We start from the raw sequence: 24,059 nt of genomic DNA on the forward strand, positions 1-24,059 counted from the left end.
GGTCTAGCAACCTAGCTTTTCTTTCGGCGCAACTGAAACAGTCGAAACTCCCATCGCCATACATCCCATCAACAACACCCTTCAGCATGTCGAGGCGGCCACCGAATCCGGCGGCGGAGAAGGCCGCCCAGAATCAGGCCACCATCAAGAGTCTCCTGAAGCTAGAAACCAACAAGATATGCGCCGACTGCAAGAAGAACAAGCGTAAGTCCCTCCATCTTGCTCTCCGTTCCGCAATGCCTTGGCCCCTCCAATTGACTTTCTGAACCGCAGACCCAAGATGGGCGAGCTGGAATCTCGGCGTTTTCATCTGCATTCGATGTTCCGGTATTCATCGCGGTATGGGAACGCACATCTCCCGAGTCAAATCGGTCGACCTCGACTCATGGACCGACGAACAATTGAGGAGCATCCTCAGCTGGGGCAACGCGCGAGCAAACAAATACTGGGAGTCCAAGCTGGCACCAGGCCACGTGCCCTCCGAGGCCAAGATCGAGAACTTCATCCGAACCAAGTACGAGCTCAAGAGATGGGTCATGGACGGCCCCATGCCCGACCCTGCCTCCCTAGATGTCGCTGGAGATGATGACATCCCCCTCAGCATCGTCAAGGAAAAGCAGAACATTGAAAGGAGAGAGTCCCAGCGGAAGGCACCACTCGGTCAATCGGCAGCTCCCCAACGTTCTGCGGCGCCCCAGGGAGACCTCATCGGCGGGGACGATCTACCTCCTCGTGCTAGCACCGCTGGCCCTTCAGCAGCGAACCAACCCGGCCCGCCTAAAGCAGCCCCGGCGCCACCGAAGACGACCACCGCAAAGGACTCGTTATTCGGCTTGGACTTCCTCAGTGATGCCCCTGCCGCTCCCCCGCGACCTGCTAGTACCACGGGCATGGGCGGCATGTCTGGCGGTCAATCGCGCCCGGATCTGAAGCAGTCTATCTTGTCTCTATACGCTTCAGCCCCCAAGCCCCAACCACAACAGTCTTCACACACCGCATCCAGCTCGTTCGGCAGCGGCTTTGGTGCCATGGCGTCGCCAGTGTCGCCCACAATGGGCCACCATCCTCAAAGGTCCGCTGGTGGCAGTCTTATCGACGATTTTGCCGGCCTGAGCTTCGGGAGCAGCAGCAATAGCAACAACAACAACAGCGGCATGAAGTCGCCCAAGAGCCCTCAGGTAGATGCTTTTGCCGGTTTGACCAGTATGGCCAGTGGCAAGTCTACGCCCCAGTCTACCTCCGGTTTCTCGAACTTGAGCGGAGGCGGTTTCTTCGACACGAAGTCCAAGCCAGCTGCCCCTCAACAGCAACCGAAGCCGGTCATGTCCCCATCAAACAGCTTCGGCGGATGGGGCACCCCCGGCGGCCCCCTGCCAAGTCATCGTCATCTGCCATGGGTGACCTCTTTGATCTGTCGAGCCCTGCACCCGCTCCGGCTGCCATACCGACCAAGACAGCGTCGCCGCCTGCGCCAGCACCCGCTCCGGCCATGGACTCGGTCTTCAATCTGACCTCGCCGAAGCCGACCTCATCACCGGCGCCTACTAACCCTATGGCGACTACTTCTGCTGTGCCCAACTGGAGCAACTCCGATGTCTGGGGCAACGCATGGGGCGAGCCGGCTGCTCTCGCTCCCGCTGCCCCGGCCGCTAAGAGCCCTGGGCTCCCCAAGTCCCCCGGTTTCGGAACCGGCGATTTCGGAGCCTGGGGGAGCACCGGAGGGTCCTTGGCCAGCCAGAGCATTGTGCCTGGAGGTGGCGGTAGTTTCAGCACTACTACACCGGCCGTGGCGGCCGACGAGGAGTTCGGTGGATGGACGAGTAGCACGGGCGCGGGGGCTTCCTCGGCCAGCAACGGCGGCGCCGCTAAGGCAACCGCCGGCGGATTCGGTGGCAATGATGATTTGTTTGGCACCAACGTCTGGCAGTAGTTTGGCCCGACTGGACACTGCTAGATAAAGCAAACTCTAGGTAGACAAGCTGGAACATGCGGCTGATTTACTGAAGGTCCAGGCATAGTTTCTGAGTACGAACTGTGACAGGTCACAATCCGATCCCAGATGTCTATACCAGCCTTAAAAAGCTTTGCTTGCACATAGAATGATTTAGTTATGAAACGCGAGCGTCTTGCTGCCATGTACTGTATGAACCCGCAATCTAAACAATTATACCCATTTCAAACGCCAATGCTATGCTGAAAGAGCAGACATCCGTACGTAATCCAACGTCCATATCCTCCCGACTGTGATCGACCCATCCCCGCCCTTTGTGTCTTTTCCAAGCCTGTCGACGGGCAGTAGCAACCTACTGGCTTTCGGCAGGTCGTCTCCGTGATTTATACTTCCTTGATCTTTGCCTGTCTCCGTGCTCGATATTGACAGGTCGATTCCTATCGTGAACCTTATATCCCAGCATTTGGTCAGTTGTTGCCGATATGCCTCCCGCCATTCCACCTATAAGCCATGTGTATATGCGATGTCCTACCTCTTCTGCCCTTCTCTCTGTCTCTCTTACGTTATGAATCCACGTATCCCTCTGCGCATGTGTCGTCGCGTCGATCCCCAGGAAGAGGCAGTGCGTAAAAAGCGTCGGGTTGTTTTCCCCCCGAGTTTAAGCGGAGCCCCGGAAGAACAGCTTGTACAGCCAGTACAACACCAAGAAGGCGCCGATGATGACGGCGGACAGCTTGAAGATGGCGATCTTGTTACCTGAAGCGGCGGCGCGGCCGAGGCGCCCGGCGGAGCCCTTCAGTTGCGTCGACATGGACGAGAAAGTGTCGGACTATATTGATAGCGAAAAGAACAAATGGTTAGCTTGCATGTCCGCCCTATGGTGCCGCCGCCGCCGCGGTGGCTGCAGGCCGGATTGACGACGGGGCAGTGAGTGGTGTTCAACGTACGGTATTGTCGATCACATCCTGCGCGCGCGCATTATCGTAGATGTCCACGGTGACGCCGCGCAAGGAGGAGACCTTGGCCGAGAGTTCCTCGAGCCTGGCGTTGTTCTGGCGCTCGCGCTCGTAGGCGTCGGACATTTTGGTTCCGGAATTTGTGGTTGTGTTGTCGGCTGAGATCTGAACGATTGTTTCGGGATGCGGGCAGCGAGGTTACTGTCCGACGGGTGTAATGAATGAGCTTGGGGTTTGTTGTGGTTGAGCAGCGAGTCGGGCGGGATTTCTGGAACGTGGGGAGGCGTTGTAGTCGTCGGTTCGTTCGGAGTGAGTGAGGTTGAGTTGTGTGGGAAGGGAAGAGGTGGAACGAGGGTCACGATACTTGGGGGGGGGCAGCGGCGGTGGCACTTGCGCGTTTCACAGCTGGCGTGGCTAGAGGTTCGTGGAAAGTCTAAGCGGGACGAGGTCGGTAGTTCTTCAACGTGGTGTTGCTGCTATTGACTCGGCGAAGGTCTTTGTTTCTCATTTGGCGCTACTTGGAAAGAAAGGCGGCCGAAATGCTATGTAGGCATGTATGGGTAGGGGCCAATATAATTCCTACAGGATCTCGTCTTGATTGTCGCCCTGCATCAATGCTCATGCAACATGGAAGCAAGCGGGAAAAAAGGGGGGACCACCTTGCTAGCTGGCAGATCCGGGGACGAGAATGACGCAGGCCCGCCCAGGTTGGACATGAAGTCGCTAAGGCAATACCAACACCAACACTTGTACTTGTGGCTCAGCAGGGCCAGCAGGCAGCAGGTTTGCGGAGGAGGCTTGTGACACCATGACACGCTCCGACGAACAGGCGAGTGCGACAATACATAGCACTGGCAACTGGCCCGGGACCTGGGTTGATTGGGATGCTCGCTCTAGCGCTGTCTAAGCCCAGCCTTATTACGCAACCAGACTGCCAGTGCCGTCACTCCTCTCACTTGTGCATCCCAACTTTTCCGGGGTGGGCAGCAATCGATGTTCTGGAAGATCGCCTCTCCGATCGGCCACGGAGCAATATATGGATTACTTCGACTGTAGATGCCTGGACGGCTACGACTAAGCACAACAGTGAATTAAATACAGACCTTGAACAAGAGGACGACGTGGTTCTTCAGCAACTTCAATTCCCGACCACCGCACACATCGTGATCCACCGCATCAGACCTTGTCTTTGAACCAGCGGCTGCTCGGGTAGCTCGGTCTGCCTGTCCCAAGAGCTTTTGCCCCGCCACCTCGTAATCTTTCGACCTGTTGGCTGTTTCCCTCGCGATACTGCTGGAACCCCACACAGCCCGACTGATTGCCCAAACATCCATCATCGCTTACTTTGCCTCCTACCCTACCTGACATACTACTACCACTACCTCCCGCCATTCTGACGACCTTTTTCCATAATCCAACTCGATTCCCAGGTCGGTCTGTAGTCGAAAACACATAACATACCGCCACGATGGGCATCAACAACCCCCTCCCGTCGTCCTTGTCGTGTAAGTCCAATTGTCGTCTAAACCTCCATGCAAGCTCAGCGCCCCGCAACCGTTCAGCGGCTGCTTGTGATGCGCAAACACGATGCTAATGTGTTCTCGTCTTTTTCCGCCACAGCCGAGTGCAAGAAGTGCGGCAAGATTCTGACAAGCTTCATCGACCCGCGACAATCCTTTGGACCTGACAAGATCATTCCTCCCCAAGTCCTGGCCAATGCGAAGGTGAGTAAAGTTGCCTCTAATGCCCTTCTGCTTCTGCTTCTGCGCTGCTGCTGCTGCTGCTGCTGCTGCTGCTGTCTGAATCGCCGTATGCATGTACCAGTTTCTGACTTGGTTACCACGACAATCGATTAGGGTCTGGCAATCCTTACAGTATTCAAAGCCGGTTTCCTCGGCTCCGCCCGATTCGGTTCCGGCCTCGTTGTTGCTCGACTTCCCGATGGCTCTTGGTCAGCGCCCAGCGCCATCATGACGGCGGGTGGTGGCTTTGGTGGACAGATCGGGTTCGAGTTGACAGATTTCGTCTTCATCCTCAACGATGCCAGCGCCGTCAAGACCTTCGCGCAAATGGGCTCCATTACGTTGGGCGGGAACGTCTCTATCGCAGCCGGCCCCGTTGGTCGTAATGCCGAAGCCGCCGGCGCTGCATCGCTCAAGAGTGTTGCGGGTGTCTTCTCTTACAGCAAAACGAAGGGCCTGTTTGCTGGTGTGTCGCTGGAAGGCTCGGCTATCATTGAACGAAAGGACGCAAACGAGAAGCTCTACGGCCAGCGATTGACCGCCATGCAACTCCTCACCGGCTCCGTCCGACCCCCGCCGCAGTCTGCGCCTCTGATGACCGTTTTGAACTCTAGGGTGTTCGCCGGGGTGCGATCAGGGAGCATGGACGACGGCATGTACAACGATGTCCCGCAATTCGATGACGCAACCAACAGCCCAACCTGGGCCAACAACCAGGGCGCGACCAGGGCCGCACCTGGAGGTTTTGGAGGCACCCAAGAGAACTTTGGTGCGCCGAAACGGGCTAGCACATGGCAAGACGACGTCTACGACCGCCCCAGTGGTAGCAACCTGAACAGGAATAGCACAGGCCAATTTGGTGCCGATGGCTTCCAAGCCGACAAGAGGGCTGGTCCTGGGCGACCCGCGGCGCCGAAGCCGAACTTCCAGAGCAAGAACGCCATGCTGAAGAAGAACGAGGCCGTGGCTCTGTTCACGTTTGAGGCCGATCAGCCTGGTGACCTCGGTTTCAAAAAGGGTGATGTGATCACGGTGCTCAAGAAGACCGATAGCGCCAATGACTGGTGGTAAGTGTCTAACTATAGCCCCTTTTGCTCGTGATTGTCGAGACTATACTGACAGAAATCAGGACGGGTATGATTGGCACGCGGCATGGTATTTTCCCTAGCAACTATGTCAAAATGAGCGAATAAAATGACTCTCCGAAGCACACCAGGCCACGGGATTGGGTAAGACGAGAGAGCAAGGTCGCAGGTGGGGCATAAAGTACGATACAGGACTTTCGCTGGGTTTCTCAATGGTACACTTGGCTACGATTTACGCATTCCTAAGAACGCTTTTCGCACTTGAGGGAAACCTCATTACGGATTTATACCACATGATTTGTCGCACAGTAAGGAGTTTAGGTTCAAGCAATCAATTACATCGCATTTTTAAGTTACGCAGCCAGTACGCGTACTCGGACCATTGTCATATATGAAACGAGTGGCATCACAAACCTAACGTTGCTGTGAGATTATTCAGGTCACCAGAAGTTGAATGATGGGTCCTGACCGTGTGAGTTCGCCCCCTAGGTCCAAGGTTGGGCACAAGATCTGTTGAGCGGCAAGGCGAGTGCAAGGCTGACCAACTGTTATAAGAAAACGATGGGATGCATTGCTATGTAAAAGGTCTTTGTAGTGGGAATCTCGAGCCGCTCTTGGGCCTGGATCATGATCCAATGCTAATTGCTGATGAACAATGCGTCTCTCCCTTCCCTTCACATCGAGATACTTCTCTATATCTCGCGGGTTAAATTGTTGTTGATTCATATGCTGGGACGGGTCCGTCAATCTTCAATTAGATACAGCGCGCAAGGAACTTGTGGCCTCCCATGTACTTTTCACCCATGAGAAATCAGGCATCAAGCTCGTAAAGAATAGGGGGTGTTCGTTCCTTCATGCCCATCTTGTTAGCCACATGAGTTGTGACAGAAAAAAATATCAAAGAATCATGCATGGCCAGCAAGCTAGTGGCACTCCCGTCTGTCCACCATCTCGAACACGTCCCCGCAACATGGCTGGGGGCTCATCCAGCAGTCTTCCTCCACATAGTGCCAGTCCGTATCGTCGGCCTTGTCGGTGGCGGGGGTTTGATTGATCGAAAGGGGTTCGATCGGAGCAGTGGCAATGGCAATAGTGTTTGTCAATTCCGTCTTGGGTGTCGCATCCTCCCGCTCCAACTGTTGATCGTTGGCGCTGGCCTCTTTGGTGTTAACGCTTTCGTCTTGCAGGAGCTGAAAATTCGGCAAAGAAGGTGAATCTGCCAAAACAGAAGCGGGATACATAATAGAGTCAGTATCTCTGGCCGATACCACAACTTGCTCACTCTTCTGCTTCTTATTCTTCTGCTCGGTTTTCTGGTGCTGCTCCGGCTTCTTGGCCGTCGTGGCGCCGCCGTCATCCTCGGTATCCGATCCAGCACCCTCGTGCTTCCGCTTCTCCTTATATGCACGACCGCTACCGATGCCGACGCCAACGTTTACATCTTGGGTTGCAGCCTCTCCTCCTCCTGCTGATACGCCGTTGTGGTTGGTACCACTGCCGTCGCCGGGAACGCCACTGAGGATCGAGGAGAAGCTCCGGCCGCGTTCCTGCAGCTCGCACTGGGCCTTGGTGGACAGGGCGATGAGGTCGTTGGTGCTCAGGCTGCGGAGGTAGTGGTCGGTTTCCTCCGGCGACAAGGGGTAGGAGCGATGGGGCTCGGGCGCGGAGGCGGTCGTAGGAATAGTAGTAATACCGGGTTCGGAAATCCAAAGACCGGCGCTCGATTCTTGTGATTCTTCATCGACACTTGAGCGTCGCGGCGGGGTTGGCGTGGCGTACGAGAAGACCGTGGGGTTCTTCGTGATGCCGCTACGACAGGCGCTGTGGTTCTCGCTGGCGGACTCTGTGGTGCTTGTTCCTTCAGTGGTGCGAAGTGCGGATGCAGGAGCGGTGCAGGCAATATCCGGTACTCGATTCGCTTTGAGCCGTGGCTGGGACGCCGGTGCCCAAGGGTCGCGTTCCACGTTGTTGCGGCCTCTTCCGCTGTTGTCACCGGTGGCGGGACACTGGGTGGTGGTGGTGTTGGTGACAGGCAGTTCCTTGGGCGGAGGCTGGCATTTGGTCACTGGCCACGGCGTGCCATCCCTTGTGTAGCCGTGGCTGTTGGGACCGACGGTAGTGCCCGCCTGGATGCTCGTTATGGTGGTCGTGTTGGCGTTGGTTGTGGTGACGTGCGGTTCGTCCAGTAGGTTGAATACGTCTTCGTCAGCCTGGCTATAGATCTTCTTGCCGCATCTGTTCTTGCCGAATACGCTGTCTCTGAAGAGACTGTTGTTGACTCTACTGGCGGTGTTGCCTTCTTGCCGTCTAGCATCCTTGGCGAGATTGTGGTTGTCATGAGGTTTGGGAGTATCATGCGGCTTGGCGGGGGCTGAGTGTTCCTTGGTTGTTGCTCTACTCACAGGGGCCGCTACCGTGGCAGCAGGCGAAGGAGCACCGAGTTCCTGTTTACCTCGGAGGTGATGGGGAACATAGGCATAAGGCATGGGCGTAGCGGGCAGCGCTACTGATGTGCTTGATGCTGACTCTTGGTCCGCCTCGTGCTTGGAAGAAGCCCACTGCTTTCTGTGGGAAAGTGTTCCGCATTCTGGTTGCGATCCCGATAACGGTTCGTGTGACGGGTAGTATGAGGGCACGCCACGCCTGTCGGTGGACGGGACGGGATCGGGAAGAAGCAGGTTCCCACTTTGTTTCTCGGGTGCTGCCGCCGTCGTCACTGCTGAAGTGCGGTTCGGCTTGGCCGATCTAGGCGTCTCGTCCATCTTCACATCCCGAACGGTAGTCTTGCTCGACTGCTTTGGCTTTCTCGGAGCCGGAAGCTCTTCATAGCGAGGTTGCAGCACTTGCTTTCGCGGCCGCTGCTTCTGGTACTGCTTGATCCAGGAGTCGACGTCCAAGAAAGGGGCAAGTTTCTTCAGATCCTCAGGCATATAGACAGACTCCATGCCGCGCACTGCCTTGTCGTTGTCCCCCGACTCCTTCAGCTTGCTCGGCGGCGGTGTGCCCTTTGTGCCCGGGCTGGGACGTCTGGCGGCACCGCTGTGAGGGCGACAAGCGGCTTCATACATGGCCAGTGCTGTAGGGGACGACGTGTCCATCTTGTCTTCTGCGACACTCTGCGTTTCCGGATCTTGGGGGAAGATTGGCCAAGGTGCGGTCATAACTATTGAGATAGGAGAGAGCGCGATCGAGCATCACAGTTGGCTTGAGTTTGCTGGTTAAGGGCTGGCTGCACTGGCTGGCTGGCTTGATGTGATGTCAAAGGCGGGTTGTATGGGAGGAAAAGTAGAGGAGAAATACGGCGCGTATTGAAGGGAGGGTATTTATTATGAGTGCACAAATAGGTCTTAGGCAGAGGTAGGTTAGGCTAGGTAGATATAAATAAGTAGTGATTGTTTACCCTTCCTCATCAGGCGTTTGTGGTTTGGTCAGGTCAGTGTAAGCCCTGGAAGGAGGCCTTTGTGGTTAATCACCTACCCCCAACTTCCAGGCTTGAAAGGAGTCGCGTCGGGGTCTCAGGACGCGTAGCCTTTGTGTTGAGTTGATTAGTAGCTCTGAGAAAGTGTACTGACTTGGTCAGAGAATGGATAAGAACCCAAGATTCAGACTGGCTGTCTGAGGGTCTTCCGCTGTCATTCCGACCCGCTGGGCAACACTGGCTGGCATTGCGCAGCCTCGACTACACTTGGTAATTTCAACACATGTTATGTTTTGAGAAATTGTCAGATTAATGAATAAACATACAAGCTAAAAAATGCAACCAACCCAAATCCATGCTGTCCCCCGTTTCCCGAATAGCATGAGCCAGACCTCTTCTATATCATCCCCAGCCACATTCTACGGGTATATAATATATAAAAGACCATCATCTCTAATCTTTTCGAACGCCAGAGATTATCTAAGACTTGAACGCGTTCTCGATTTCCTTCTTGTATCGATCCTTGAGCGTTCTCCGGTTGACCTTTGATGTCGCCGTGGTCAAGCCCTACATCTCTGTTAGCTCCTATTCTTTTCACATGTTCAAATGAAGCAGGGAGAAAAAAAACTTACGTTTGCCGGTGTCCACTCCTCGTCGACCAGCACCACGGCGCTGATCATCTCGAGCCCGCTCAAGCCGCCCTTCTTGGCCTCCGACAGCAGGTCCTTCAGCACCGCGCCGCGGACGTTCTTGTCGCGGTGCATGTTCTTCTCGTCGACGCCGAGGCTCTTGGCCAGCTCCGCCAGGTTCTTCTCGTTCGGGGTCAGGATCGCGATGGCGCGCGGGTGCTCGCCGTCGCCGTACACCATGATGTTCTGGACGTAGCTGCTGCCGCGGTAGACGGCCTCGACCTTCTCGAGCGCGATGTACTCCCCGCCCTGCATCTTGACCAGGTTCTTGACCCGGTCGATGACCTTGATGTGGCCGTTCGCGTCGAACTCGCCAATGTCGCCCGTCTTGAACCAGCCGTCCGGCGTGATGGCCTTCGCCGTCTCCTCGGGGTTCTTGTAGTACTCCTTGAGAACGGCCTTGCCGCGCAGCAGGATCTCGCCCTGCGGTGGCGTGGCCTCGGCGTTGTAGTTGAGCTCCGGCAGCGACACGAGCTTGATTTCGACAGAGGCCGGCACCGGTCCAATGGCGTGGGGCGTCCACTGGAGCGGGCAGCCGAGCGCGCCGCTCGCGCAGGTTTCCGTCAGACCGTACCCCGAGATCATGGGGGCCACCACCATCGACATGAAGTGCTGCGTGCCTGTCGAAATACCCGAAGCGCCGTTGAAAATAAACCGGAGCCGGTTTCCCGTCATCTGCCGCACCTGACCAAACACCAGGTCGTCCAAAAGGGTGGCGCCAGGAAAGCCAGCGGAGACAAGGGCCGACTTCAGGCTGTACGCGCCCCAGAACACAGCACGGGAAAGGGCGCCTGCCGACTTGACCCGGCCCTCGACGCCCTTCTTGACGGTCTCCCAAACCTGGGGAACGCCCACCATGATCGTAGGCTTGAGTTCTCGCAAGTCGCCGGCGCAGTTCTTCATAGAAGAATCCACTAAAGTGCGCGGAGAACCGTAGCCCATGGTTCCACCCACGTATAGCACGAGGTTCTCCACGATCAGCTCAAAGATATGCGCCAGTGGCAGATAGGCCAGGATCACATCGCGAGTGGAGACGGTCTCGGCGATGACGGCGTGCAGGCCTGCAATACCAGCGATGATGCCCTCATGGGTGATAGGCACTCCCTTGGGAGGACCGCTGGTGCCAGACGTATACATAATGCAGTAGAGGTCCTTCGGCTTGGGCGCGACGGGAGGAGTGGGGTTCGACTCGCCCAGGGCGCGGAGTTCTGAGAAAGATAGGACCTTCAGGTGCGAGTGGGACTTCTTGAAAGATTCGATATCCTCGTCGCTGTAGGGCATGTTGCTCATGTCGTTCCAAACGAGAAACTGCACGTCCTTGGCTGCCTTCAAGGGGCCGGATGCAGTCTTTAAGAGATGTGGGTCGGTGAACATGGCCTTCGCCCCGGTCTGAACCAAGGAATGCTGCACGCCGTCTGAGCCCAACGTGTCGTACGCCGTCGCAATCGTCATGGACTGCGAAGAGCAGGCGTGGGCCATGCACAGCCAGTTCCGGCTGGTCGACGCGAACAGGTGCGCGATGTCGCCCGGGACCATGCCCAGCTTCCGCATGCCGGCGCCGACCTGGAAGACCAGGGTCTCGTAGTCGGCGTAGGTGGTGAAGGTGAAGGGCGAGAGCTCAAAGTACTGCCACTCCTTGTCGACCTCCTTGGTCTCGCCGTCGACGACCTTGGGGACCTTCTTGACCTCCTTGTGGATCTTGACGAGCTTGCGGGTGCCCACGGCGGTGCGATCGGCGTACTTCTCGGTGCTGTTCTTGAGCAGCTCGAAGATGGTGCCGATGTCCGGGTCGAGCTTGTCGATGAGGCCGTCCTTGGCCTTGGCGTGCCGGAATGGCGCCGTCTCGCCCTCCTTGGCGAGCTCGCCGGGGGCTTGGACGCTGAAGGGCGGCTTGTGGACCATGTGCAGGGGCAGGACGCCCTCGAATTGCGTTGGTAACGACATGGTGGTGCACTTGGGTGGTTGTGTGCGAGTTGCAGGCGGTGGGCGGTGGGCAGTCTCGTTTGGGGGAGGGAAGCGCGCGAATGCTGGGAAGAGGGCGGGCAGCAACTCGGTTTTATTGTCGTTTTGCTTGTTCCGATGGATCAATACTGGCAGACTGGCGTGATGTCACAAGCAACTCGTCAACCTCAAAACCTCGGGATGTACGCCAAGCCCACTTTTGCTTTTTCGCTGGCTGCGCGGGAACGGAGCCGACTCCAGAAGTCCGGGATGGAGCAAAGTCCAAAGGAGCAGATCAATCAATGTCTTGGGGTGGTGAATTACAGGTTAGCCCGCGTGTCCAGGTACTGTCCAGGGTCCGGGGTGCTTGGTCCCTTTCAATCAAGCTTGCGGGATGTAACCCAATTGAAATTAAGTCCAATCTCAGAACCCACGGCGCATCGTCTTCATGGCCTCAGCACAAGCATCGTCATATGACACCGATGCCAGATACATTAGGTAATGTAGGCACACCTGAACCGAGCAGTGACGTGGTCCTGCAGTAGTACCGATCCGTAGGGCTGAACAGACTGCCGCCGGTTGGGTTGGGGGGACCTTGGGGACCTTGGGGTTGGGGCTGATGGGATGGACGACGGGCGGCACTTACTTCAAACGGAAATCCAGTCAGTCAATCTGTCGATATTAGCGGACGTCGGCTCGGCTCCGTCGGCCTGTCACCTGTCGTTCCCTCTCAGCTGATATTGCGATGCAACGTCCGCAAATCAATAATCGGATTCAGATTCGGATAGGAGAAACTTCAAGAGGGCTAGAATGCAGGAACAAGTCTCTCTCTTATATACGTGCCCAAATAAGGGGCATTGGTATGCCACTACCCCCTTTCCCCCTCCAAACGACAAGCGCATCCTTCTGACAGTCGACGCCTCTGCCGGTGCCAGTTTGATAGCACCCTCACGTGCCGACCTAGTTGGGTCGGCTACATATGCCGGACAGGCGTGGCCTGAGCTACATATGTACCTAGGATAGGTGCTGAAAACTCAATTATTGCCGAGGCCTGCTCACCCTGCCGCAGTGGCGCCCGCTGCCCACTGTTGGTCAATGCAGCTTACAGTCCTGGAATAAGTAGCGGGAAATTTGGCGTATTTGTGGTATAGAGATAAGAATCCCTTCTAACGATATCTAGCATGGCCCAGTCACCGTCCAGGGCCCAACACCCCTTTCCTACAAATGCCACCCAGATGCATCATAGTATACGGTGATCTCCTCTAATAGGTAACAAAGATATGATCTCTTATGAATGTCCACGCTGCCTTGTTTACCCCACCTGCGTCAGGCCACGCCATCTATTGCATTCCATCCGGTGGTGTAGCATAGTCCCAATCGACGTCCTTCCGCTTATAGAAAAGCATCAAGGGATCAAAGTTAGTCGAGCGGTTGAACCAAATCTTCTTCAACGCATCAAGTGTTCTCAGTGTAACATCGGAATCGTCGCATTCGTACCAGGTGTGGTCCGGCCCATGTCGGACATAGGAGATATAATGACCCGAGTTCAAATTAGGGCCTCTATGAGAAATAACACCGTAAAGTTCGTATTTCGCTTCTCCGCTAAAGCCGTCGCGACTTATGCCGGTCTTCCCGAATTCGGGCGACAGGTACTCGGTGAGATCGAGGTTGTCAACTTCAAACTGTAACGCACGCGTGACTTTCCGGATTGCTTGGTCTTTTGTTTCGCGTGTGAGCCGTATGTACAAGAGCCGTGGTAGACGGATGAGATGGCGGGTCTTTGTCTTGGAAGGGTGGATTTGTCCGTTCTTCACGCCACAATCAAAGCCATTCGGGCTTGCATATGCGACCTCGCGCCAGAAAGGTCCCCCATTCTTGAGGAGTTGATCAAGATTTCCAGGTGTGTCCGGGTCCTGCCCTTCGGGAAGGACGGTAACCGTCAGGTGGTACTCCCATTCAAACTCCTGTGTTATCGCGTCACATCCAACGAAGTCGCATTCGGTGGTGTATACTGTTCCAAGTCCAAAGTACTCTTCAAGAATAGATTGGTTACCAGCAGAGTATCCATTCCATGATTCTTGGATTAGTTCCGTTGTTGAAGGAACAGGTTGGCCATTTTTCTCGTAAGCTGCTCTTGGCTGGATGATATTGCCGATTGTGGGTGTCCCTCGGACACGATTGGTCTCTTCGGCCAGTTGTATGAAAATGAAAGCAAGATACTCCGAAGGATCATGCTGGTTTTGGTCCCCAAACTTCATAGACGTGTTATTGACCCTGTAGCCCTCATGGCGTGAGAAACTATAGTTCTGGGCCACTGTCAGCTGTCTGGGTTTCAACATATCGTCGTTGCATCACTTACCAGTAACGTGGTTGGTTTTAATGTTACGAATTTCTTTCCACACAGCCATTGGATGAGATTTCCCAAGATCCGTGCCATCAGTTGAGGGTCTTTCGCTCCTCCCGGTGTCCAATTCCCTGGCCAATCCTTGTTTGTGAACTCTGAAGAAAAGCCGGGAGAAGCTAAAAGGCACTGGATCAGGGAATTGGCATAGCACTTGTTCATTGGATTCACAAGACCAGTAGGTTTGCTATTAGAGGCGACAGGACGGGCTGACTTTGCGAAAACGACATCTGAAGCGGGCTCTCTCGAAGATACACCACTATAGCTTGTCCGTGGGAGAGCGGGTGCGGGTCGGGTAGGGGGTGCAGGCGGCAGTTCATTCTCGAACGCGTTATTCCTCTTCCCCTGATGGTCGTGCAACGCTGCCCCATTGAAGTCTGAGGACATGGATTCCTGATGTTCCCCGATGGCAGGAAATCGCCGAAGGAAGTCGTTTGTCGACGTGATGTAATCGACTTGGTTCCGCGCCGCGGCTTCCTTCCATGTCTTGATCTCATCAGCGGCCAACGTCTTGACGCCCGTCTTCGATGCCTGGAGTACCCGGGGATGGAGTACCCGGGGATGGAGGTGCTGCGCAGCGGTGTTCGTTTTGGACTCCCTCAGCGACTGGGGCCCGAACAGGTCGACCCAGCCGTCAATACCGCCGCCAAGTAGTTTTGGCGGACGTCGCAATTTGATCGGGTAATCGAAATGAACCAGCGCTTGGTATAGAGTATATAACGCCATTTCCTCTGAAACCTCCGATGGACGCTTCGGCATAGAGGAAGAATTTTGGTCATAGAAGACAACAAGGTCGAACTGCGCGCGACTCTCAAAGGCTTGCATCTCCTCGTCAGGGGCGATGCCTAGGCTGTCCTCGATTTGACTGGCGGAAACTCCCCCGCGGGCGAGTACCGAGGGCTCTATACATATTGAGATCTGGGCAAAAATATGACCCTCATCGTAGTCTTCCCTACTTCGCACATCGATCAACATTAAGCGAATTGCGGTAGAGCCGTGGCTCATGTAGTCTTTCAACTCCTCTGGCGTGATAGTTTCGCTATCGGAAATATGGGACTTAACAGTCGCTGACGATGACAGCGTGCCTTCGCCCAGAGCATGAGCTGGAACGAAAACCTCGCTGATTGTAGGTCTGGCAGGAATATCTATTGAATTCCGCGCTGATGAAGGAACCGAGTTGATGGAATTTGTCCTGCTGAACATGCCTCTTGGAGTGCTTGATGGTAGGTTAGCCGTCTCACTCGAAACGGTACCCCTTGCAGGACTGTAAATGGCGTCGGGAAGCTTTGGCATCGATGGTACGGTGCTGTCGATCTTCGGCAATTGTCGCTGATCCGCCCCAGCGTTAACGAATGGCGATGAAGTGGGCGATCCACTGGAGGGGACTTGAGGATCTCGTAGTCTTGCGAAGCGATTCAGCAGCTCTTGAGAGCCGGGCTTCACCGAGGAATTGATCGCGTTCCCATGGAGAGCCTGGGGCTTCGGCTGTACTGTTGGTTTTGTCTTACTGGCAGGAACAAACTGTTTATCTGCCGCCTGCCTGGTCTGACCAAGACCCCCCAACTGGATTCCATTTGCACTAGTGCTTCGCATATGAGAAGGCACAGCAGAGGGCACGCTGGGAAGTGCTGGGAGTGCTGCTGAACCAGACCCTTTCTGGGGTTGCACTCCGCTCCTCCTGTTGTCCTCTTTGATGTCGTCCTTGATTTTGTCAAATGTAGCGCAGTGGTTGGTAATATTGCTCTTGAGAGCATTGTATAGACGAGTCAAGTCGCCGTTCCCGCTTTTGAGCGAGGGGTAGTCCTTATGCTTAGGGATCTTGTCGACAGCGATAGTGAAAGCAGTGATGAACTCTTGGAGAGCCAAGTCGGGACGTCGGAAATCGTTGTAGGTGATGGCTTGTCGCATGTGCTTGTCGCCTACCTCGAGGAACTTGCGCAAAGGGGTGTGGGGGTTCAAGTTCACGGCGACCGACGTGAGATCGTCTATATGCGGTAGAGGGCCCTTCCGGCCGCCGCGGCCGTTGGCCGAGGGCGACGTTGCGAAGCCATTGGCGCGGGATGCGACAGACGCTGAGGCGCTAGGCATGGTGTTGGTAGTGATGTCGTCGGATGTGTCCAAGTCTGCAGGTTATGCGAGTGGCATGTCGTAGATATTGGGTGAAGTTATGACAACGAATCTCTGGCCCGAAGCCAGCAGCAGGAACTACGTATCGCCTTGGTGGTGAGGGTACGCATCGGAATGGAGCGGCATTCTTTGAGAAAGACAAAGCGGAAGCGGAAATACGATCGTGAGAGGCTAACGCACAAAGCCGCGGGCGACTCAATACGAGTATGAATGCAGTCAAGGAAACGCTCTAAGCAGCTGTGAACAGCAAGGACGATGCATGCCAACAATGCTTCGGGAAAGGTAGCTCGGGATTTGTGCGAATCGAATGCCTGCCCAGATTATTCTACCATCAACAAAGACAAGTCGACGTTCGTGGTCAGCGCTGAGCGCTGGGCGCTGACGTCTCGTGGGCTCGGCGGAGCACAGCACAGCACAGCACAACGGCGAAACGGTCCCTTGGGCATCCGTCATTGGGTACGCTGGCGGGGACAGCTAGAGCGCGATCTACCTACATGTACCTATGTAGGTAGAGCCCAACCCTGGCTGAGTAAAGTGCATCACGTAGGTAGGTTCAAAGAGTTGGGTCCTCTACCTAGCCACGCCTCTCAATGTTACCTACTTACTTACCTACTCATTAATAATACATGCACGTACGGCCAGAGTACATTAAATGGGGGACTGGGGGCCAACAATTGATTGACGGGATCCTTTTCTGGTCACTGGTGTAAGGTTTCAATTGGTTCTAAATGCAACATCTTCGTGGCTGGCGGCCTTCAGGATGTAGGTAGCCAAATTCTAAACGTGTACAAGGGGGTTACCGTGGTGTTGTAGTGGTAGCCTTAGGTAAGTGGTGAGCCACCGGGTCACAGGGGCGGGGGAGCCAAGAGCTTCAATGTTGGAGCTAGGTACCTGCCACCACTGACTGCGCAGCAGCATCCTTACATCTTAAAGTACGCGTATCCATTTCAAGCTGGCCAGCTCCTTCATGTGGCTGCCTTGCATCAAGATCAGGAACCCAAATTGCGCAACCTCCTCAGTCTGACCCATCCTCTTCAACTTGCTGTGCAATCAGAAAGTGGCTCATCTTCAACATTCTACCTCACGTTACAGACTATTCAAGCGTCACATATTCTTATCACGCTCACTCTGCGCAATAGGCGACAGTCTCCGGATTCCTGGCCGATCACTACACACGCCTCAGCGCCCTCGACCGAAGAGCTTCTTGCAAGATGATGGGAGGTTGGTGGTCGTCCTCGGCCAATACCGCCTTGGATGAGCAGATCGACAAAGCAACCAGCAGTAGCTTGTAAGATCATGTTCCAATACAAGCCCCGGCAACGCTTGCTGCGACTAACCGCGCCGTGGGCCATAGGGAGGATATCCCGCTCAATCTCGAGATTTCTGATGTCATCAGATCCAAGACAGTCCAGCCCAAAGAAGCCATGCGCTCCTTGAAGAAGCGCATAGGCAACAAGAACCCCAATACGCAGCTGAGCGCGCTTAACGTGAGACCGCCGGCACGATTGAGCAAATTAGAACGGCACCACTAATACGTTGGGATAGTTGACGGATACCTGCGTCAAGAATGGCGGCTCCCACTTCCTCGTTGAGATTGCGTCCCGCGAGTTTATGGACAACCTCGTATCTCTCCTGCACGCTGTTGGCCCCGCCGCTGTCAACCATGATGTACGGGGGAAGATACTGGAGTTGATTCAATCATGGGCTGCCGCCACCGAGAATCGATACGAACTCAAATACATTGACGAGATATACAAATCACTGCAAAGAGAGGGCTACCAGTTTCCTCCCAGGGTGACTGTCGCCAGCAGTATGATAGACAGTAGCGCACCGCCCGAGTGGATCGATTCCGATGTCTGTATGCGGTGCCGGACCCCGTTCACCTTCACGAATCGCAAACATCATTGCCGCAATTGCGGAAACTGCTTCGACCAGCAATGCTCCACCAAGACGCTTCCTCTTCCGCATCTAGGGATCATGCAACCAGTTCGTGTTGATGATGGATGCTACGCCAAACTGACCGACAGGCCCGGCAAAGGAGCACCCAACCTGAGCCAGGAGCGATCGCCCACGAGTCCTTCGTTCCCCCATAAAGATAGAGGCGCGTCAATCATGCAGCCTCGAAATGCGCGTGTCGATGATGCCTTCGACGAGGACCTCAAGAAGGCATTGGCAATGAGTTTGGAAGAAGTGCAGAATCACTCTGCGCTAGGAAAAGGATATGTGCCGAACACGACGAATACCAACCAGGCCAAAACCCATGCTCCCGAGCCGCCGACAAGCAAAGCAGCTGAGGAGGAAGACAATGATTTGAAAGCTGCCATAGCTGCGTCGCTTGCCGACATGGAAGAACAGAAGAAGAGGCATGCCGCAGCGCTCAAAGAACAGGCCAACAGCAGCCAACCAGCAGCGGCTGGTGCGCCATTCGTTCTGCCCAGGAATGATTATGAGTTGTCCCTTGTCGAAGCCGAGAACATCAACCTGTTCTCCACGCTGGTGGATCGGCTACAAACACAACCACCCGGTACCATCCTCAGAGAACCTCAGATACAGGAGCTCTACGATTCCATTGGCGCCTTGAGACCGAAACTTGCACGGACCTACGGCGAAACCATGAGCAAGCACGGTAAGTACATCGCATACGGACAGGGCAACCAGAATGCTAATTTAGTTAGATACGTTGCTTGATCTCCATGCCAAACTCTCGACCGTGGTGCGCTATTATGATCGCATGCTGGAAGAAAGGTTATCGAAGACCTACAGTCAGCACAGCATTGGTGGCTACAACCTGCCCACTCCGCGCCAAAGCTCCGGCACATATCCACCAATGCATCCCAACGCACCCAGCCACGCCGGACCTGCTGAGAGCTTCTATACCGGAGAACAGGCGGATTATACCCGAGGGCCACCAGGACACAGCTATGGCCAGCATCCAAGTCAGACAACCCAGCCACAGCAATTTTTTGGTTACGATAAACGTGCTTCACTGTCCATGCCACCCGTCCAATACCCACAACAGACTATCCAGCGAAGCGAGAGCTGGCAGAGTCAGGGTCAGGCTCCCGCTCCGTCTGCCCCGACTCAATTCAGTAGCTCCGGTTATGGACCCAATGAGCAGACAATGCAGACCAGCCAGACCCTCCCACACGCCGCGCCATCGCAGCCTGGGGTCAACAGGGGCCCCGATCCCGGCACAACTTCCACTGCCGATCCCAATGCTGCATTCTACTACGCCAACAATCAGCAGCAAGATCACGACCGTCAAACACCTAGCCTACCAGGTGACTCTGCCCCTTCGCCATATCCCAATCTACAGCAACCCGCCGGCTATAGCATACAGTCTGTCCCGCCTACGCCGGCATCAGTTCCGGCTCAACCACCCCAGCCTAGTCAACCGCAGCAGCAATATCAAGCGCCGTTGCCACAGCACCAGCACCAGCAGCCCCCATACTGGCAACAACAGCCTACAGGCCAGGGGCCACAATCATACCAGCCCCCAAATCCTGCTTATCCTGGCTACACGCAGGAAATTTTTCCGTCGGCCCCACATCATACACCCCAACAGCCCGCGGTGGAGGAAAGCCTGATCGATCTGTAGTCTTTGCAGATTTTACTGTGACACGTTTGGCGTTAGGGTCAGGAGACATGCGTCCTTTTGGCATGGGAGGGAATACCCCTATTCTATGGGACAGTTTGTACAATTATAATTACGACCATGGTTCCCGGGAGTAATCTGTCCGTAGTGAATGAGAGAGCGTGCATGCAGGACAACGAGTTTCATCCAACATTAAGAGTGATGCGACATGCCCCATAAAAGATTTGTTTCCCTGACGTACTTGGTAAAGGTCGTTTTCATCTGATGAACTGGAACCTGGCCAATTTTCAATACGAACTGGCATACCACAAGATGCTCGCATACAAGGACTGGCTGTTTTATACTGTCAGAGTAGCCTTTTTATCTACTAACACGGTTCCCAGACTAAAGCAGTGACGTCATTGTTTTTGGCCTGTCAATCTGGCGAACAATTTACAAAGAAGCTACGATTGCCCCGCTATCAGGTAACAATTCACCGTGCTAGGCAGTACCCCGCCATTCTCAGCCCTCCAGAGCCTCAATGACGGCCTGGCTGATTTTAGGGAAGTGTGACTAACCCGTTTTTTCCTCCTCGGATACGCGACACGCATAACTATTCGCAAATCACATACGCACACACCAAACACATTCCCGAATTACTCGAGAAAGCCTTGTGCACTCTACGATACAGCGCGCTCATTGTGCGGCCTGACCGAGGCGGATCAAGATGTCGCGCCACCAAGCATATCGGAACTACGACTACGAGAACGATCTCGACGAGTATGACGGCGAAGAGGCTTACGGGGAGGAGGAGGAGGAGCTAAGCCCAGAGGACAAAGGTATATTCTTCTTCTGCCTTGCAACCAACCCGTGTCAAACCATCCGATGCTGACCCGGATTCAGCACAAATGGAAGCAGGGACGATCCAAGTGCGAGATGCTCTCGGCCCGCAAGCCTCGAAAGTGACCACGGCGCAAATTCAGGAAGCTTTATGGCACTACTTCTACGACATCGACAAGTCCGTGGCGTACCTCGTCACCAAGCACATCGCATCACCTGCGCCCAAGGCCGCTAAATCGGCTCCGATGCAGAAGAACAAGGGGGAAGGTGAGTCAAAAGTGCAGTTTTCTTCACCAATGCCCTATGGTATACTTGGCCTGGCGAAGTCGTCACTGGAGTAGATCCTTACGAGTGCATGCGCGTATGGAGGATATGCGTTGGCACACACCTCAAGGTCGGTGGCAGGCTTATATTTGGGCTCCCCTTAAGGATCACGAAGGGCCAAGCTGACTCTTGAGAAGTCGCACATGGAATCTATCGAACCTCTAAACACTTTTCATTCGCGGACTTCTTCAGCGACATGCCTTGGGGAAATATCCCCAAGCACCGCGAGGCTACCTTCATCGCGCCTCTGTACCCTCGTGGCGGATTGCTTGGTGGGGCAGGTACTCCCGGGAAGCCGTCCAAGTTGCAGCAGCTGGCTTTGGCGCGTAAGAAGAAAGCCGAGGAACAAAAGGCCGGGAACGCGGATCAGGATGTGCAAGGCACTACTACCCAGATGAGCCAACTTTCGGTCGGCCAGGACATCGGTGCCAACGAGGCCGCGAAGTCCCCTCTCATCATGAGTTCTTCCGAGCCAGACTCCACTCCTTTGTCAAGAAAGCCAGGACTTGGGACTCTGTTGGCGGATCGAAAGAGGAAGGTTGGCGACCTAGGCCAAGTGGAAATTCCACCCATGACGAAGCCGTCCCCTGAACCATCGGTCAAATCACCCGATGAAGAGCCTGCCCCTGAACCGGCCATCCCATCTGCATTTGCACAAACTCTGGTTGGATCTGCTCCAGCTACCCCCAAGCCTATGCCAAGAACTTCCTATCAACTCCCATACATGGCTTTCACATCATCTGTATCTGAAGCTTTCTCAGGCCCAAGTCCAGACGATGTTGTACTGTCCGCGCAGGCCAAAGGTTCGCTTTTGGGAACAAGGAAGACTGATGAACAGAAAAACTAACTCGAACGAATAGCCAGTAACAAGAAGCTTGCCAGCAGTTCGTCCAAGAAGACTGCCGGCCACGACGCCAAGATGGACCAAGCTTCTGAGGGCGTGAAAGCCATGAATGTCGATGACACACCGCTGCCCAAGAGCAAAAACCTCGATGTATTGAAGGAATACAAAAACTCAAAAGCAAAGAAGAGTGTCAGTTTCGTCGTTGTTGGTAAGTAGCGCAGTCTGTTCTTGTCTGTTTTGTCCTACACACTGACAACACCAGGACACGTGGATGCCGGTAAAAGCACACTGATGGGACGTTTATTACTGGATCTCAAAGTCGTCGATCAAAGGACTATTGACAAATATCGCAAGGAGGCAGAGTCCATGGGAAAATCCTCATTTGCACTGGCTTGGGTACTGGATCAGCGTGTCGAAGAGCGGTCCCGCGGTGTAACAATAGACATTGCAACCAACAGGTTCGAGACCGAGGCAACCTCCTTCACAATCCTAGATGCACCGGGCCACCGCGACTTCATTCCCAACATGATTGCAGGTGCAAGCCAGGCGGACTTTGCGGTACTGGTTGTCGACGCTTCTACTGGTGCCTTCGAGGCGGGCTTGAAAGGCCAGACCCGAGAACATGCTCTCCTCATACGAAGTATGGGTGTATCCCGGGTCGTTGTCGCTGTCAACAAACTCGATACTGTGGGCTGGTCCCAGGAGCGGTTTGATGAAATCTCACAGCAAGTCTCGGGGTTCTTGGTTGCAACCAACTTTCAGCTCAAGAACGTCAGTTTCGTGCCTGTATCTGGTCTTCGCGGAGACAACATGGTGCACAAGTCGGAAAATTCGGCTGCTAATTGGTACACGGGGGGTACCCTAATCCAAGAACTGGAGAGCTCACAACCCTTGGCACGAGCTCTAGACAAACCTCTCCGAATGACGATTTCTGAGGTTTTCAAAACCACACAAAGCCCCCTATCCGTAGCTGGAAGGGTTGATGCTGGATCCTTGCAGATGGGCGACGCACTCTTGATCCAACCCAGCGGCGAGAAGGCTTATGTCAAATCGCTCGAGGTTGACTCGGAACCTGTTGAATGGGCAGTAGCGGGCCAGAGTACCGTCATTCATCTTACCCATATCGATCCCGTTCATGTTCGTGTGGGCGATATTGTGTGCGATCTCAAGCAGCCCATCAGTTGCATTGACACATTCACAATCAAGGCCTTGGCCTTTGACGTGCTGATGCCAATGCAAGTTGACGTCCACCGAGGACGGTTACACGCGGCAGGGCAGATCTTGGAGATGCCCGCGACCTTAGATAAGGTCAAAGGCACAGTGCTCAAGAAGAAGCCCAAGGTGGTGAAGCCGGGCAACATTGCAAGGGTGGTAGTCAAGGTGAGCGACAAGATGCCGCTGGAGGCAGGGCAAAGAATTGTGTTGAGGAGCAACGGCGAAACGATAGCTGCCGGGCTCTTGGAGTAGAGCATTGCCAAGACATTCCCAAATAGAGCATTCGTCTTTTCCCTCCTGTAGAAAGCAGACATACTCATTTACCTCAGCATGTGTCTATCCACTTGCTAGGTACCATGTCTTGGTGATACCCTAGCCATTGCCTGCCTAGGTAGGCTTGCAGTTTACATTCGTGTGTTGATTGTGGTCGAAATAGAGTCACTTGGGTCGTGTGGTATCAAAAGCCTGCGGGGGAGTTGAGAACAGCCACGATAGCTATAATTAGAAGTGTGGTCCCTTGGAAGAGTAGCGCCTTGGGTCTCACTCGGGTCCTTAGATGGGCAGCAGTAAGCAGCCCGGGCTGCCAGGGACGTTTGGACAACAGCTGCAAACAGATACATACATATAAGTATGCTCGAAGCCGGGCTGTGGGGATAGTCTTGTGGACTACACGGCCGATCCAGACAGGCTAAAGTGGCAGGCTGGAAGGTATCGAAACAGATCGAGTAAAAGGACAGATTGAGGCTCTTCGCAGGTGGCGGGCAGGGCGGGACGGACGGACTAGGCACTTGGCCCGGCGCGCAGCTCGGTCAGCGGGTGGGCAAGTTACGGTGTGAATGCCAATCGGCTCGTCGGCCAGGCTTGGGCAACGGGCAAAGCTGGTCCGCCTGGAACTAGGATCAATATGCATCATCTTTGTGAGTTCTGTCCTACAGTAGTTACCCCTGTAACT

At 54.8% G+C, this 24,059-nt stretch overlaps 8 protein-coding genes across 8 annotated transcripts; 4 read left to right on the forward strand and 4 right to left on the reverse strand.

Moving 5' to 3' along the window:
* Positions 1–86: 86 nt before the first annotated feature.
* On the forward strand, positions 87–1,930 carry PG986_012271 (uncharacterized protein; the record flags this gene model as incomplete). The annotated part of the gene is made up of 3 exons (XM_066848493.1): positions 87–204; positions 274–1,397; positions 1,454–1,930. The coding sequence occupies 3 exons, from the start codon at positions 87–89 to the stop codon at positions 1,928–1,930; spliced, it is 1,719 nt and encodes a 572-aa protein (XP_066695189.1).
* A 679-nt stretch (positions 1,931–2,609) lies between these two features.
* Positions 2,610–3,033, reverse strand: PG986_012272 (uncharacterized protein; the record flags this gene model as incomplete). The annotated part of the gene is made up of 2 exons (XM_066848494.1): positions 2,610–2,780; positions 2,899–3,033. 2 exons carry the CDS (start codon positions 3,031–3,033, stop codon positions 2,610–2,612), a joined length of 306 nt encoding a protein of 101 aa, XP_066695190.1.
* A 1,342-nt stretch (positions 3,034–4,375) lies between these two features.
* On the forward strand, positions 4,376–5,842 carry PG986_012273 (putative YSC84 Protein involved in the organization of actin cytoskeleton; the record flags this gene model as incomplete). Its single annotated transcript, XM_066848495.1, has 4 exons — positions 4,376–4,412; positions 4,528–4,631; positions 4,764–5,716; positions 5,779–5,842. 4 exons carry the CDS (start codon positions 4,376–4,378, stop codon positions 5,840–5,842), a joined length of 1,158 nt encoding a protein of 385 aa, XP_066695191.1.
* Positions 5,843–6,657: 815 nt separating this feature from the next.
* On the reverse strand, positions 6,658–8,832 carry PG986_012274 (uncharacterized protein; the record flags this gene model as incomplete). Its single annotated transcript, XM_066848496.1, has 1 exon — positions 6,658–8,832. The coding sequence occupies one exon, from the start codon at positions 8,830–8,832 to the stop codon at positions 6,658–6,660; it is 2,175 nt and encodes a 724-aa protein (XP_066695192.1).
* Positions 8,833–9,632: 800 nt separating this feature from the next.
* Positions 9,633–11,785, reverse strand: PG986_012275 (AMP-binding enzyme; the record flags this gene model as incomplete). Its single annotated transcript, XM_066848497.1, has 2 exons — positions 9,633–9,719; positions 9,785–11,785. The coding sequence occupies 2 exons, from the start codon at positions 11,783–11,785 to the stop codon at positions 9,633–9,635; spliced, it is 2,088 nt and encodes a 695-aa protein (XP_066695193.1).
* Positions 11,786–13,122: 1,337 nt separating this feature from the next.
* On the reverse strand, positions 13,123–16,271 carry PG986_012276 (ubiquitin carboxyl-terminal hydrolase isozyme L3; the record flags this gene model as incomplete). The annotated part of the gene is made up of 2 exons (XM_066848498.1): positions 13,123–14,088; positions 14,142–16,271. 2 exons carry the CDS (start codon positions 16,269–16,271, stop codon positions 13,123–13,125), a joined length of 3,096 nt encoding a protein of 1,031 aa, XP_066695194.1.
* Positions 16,272–17,521: 1,250 nt separating this feature from the next.
* PG986_012277 (VHS domain-containing protein) lies at positions 17,522–19,908 on the forward strand (the record flags this gene model as incomplete). The annotated part of the gene is made up of 4 exons (XM_066848499.1): positions 17,522–17,598; positions 17,665–17,797; positions 17,856–18,936; positions 18,986–19,908. 4 exons carry the CDS (start codon positions 17,522–17,524, stop codon positions 19,906–19,908), a joined length of 2,214 nt encoding a protein of 737 aa, XP_066695195.1.
* Positions 19,909–20,611: 703 nt separating this feature from the next.
* PG986_012278 (uncharacterized protein) lies at positions 20,612–23,359 on the forward strand (the record flags this gene model as incomplete). Its single annotated transcript, XM_066848500.1, has 5 exons — positions 20,612–20,723; positions 20,788–20,991; positions 21,186–21,851; positions 21,909–22,100; positions 22,155–23,359. The coding sequence occupies 5 exons, from the start codon at positions 20,612–20,614 to the stop codon at positions 23,357–23,359; spliced, it is 2,379 nt and encodes a 792-aa protein (XP_066695196.1).
* Between the last annotated feature and the right edge of the window lie 700 nt (positions 23,360–24,059).

Source organism: Apiospora aurea (genome assembly GCF_038362705.1).
Source record: "Apiospora aurea strain CBS 24483 chromosome Unknown utg000008l_segment0_segment0, whole genome shotgun sequence".
NCBI classification, from domain to species: domain Eukaryota; kingdom Fungi; phylum Ascomycota; class Sordariomycetes; order Amphisphaeriales; family Apiosporaceae; genus Apiospora; species Apiospora aurea.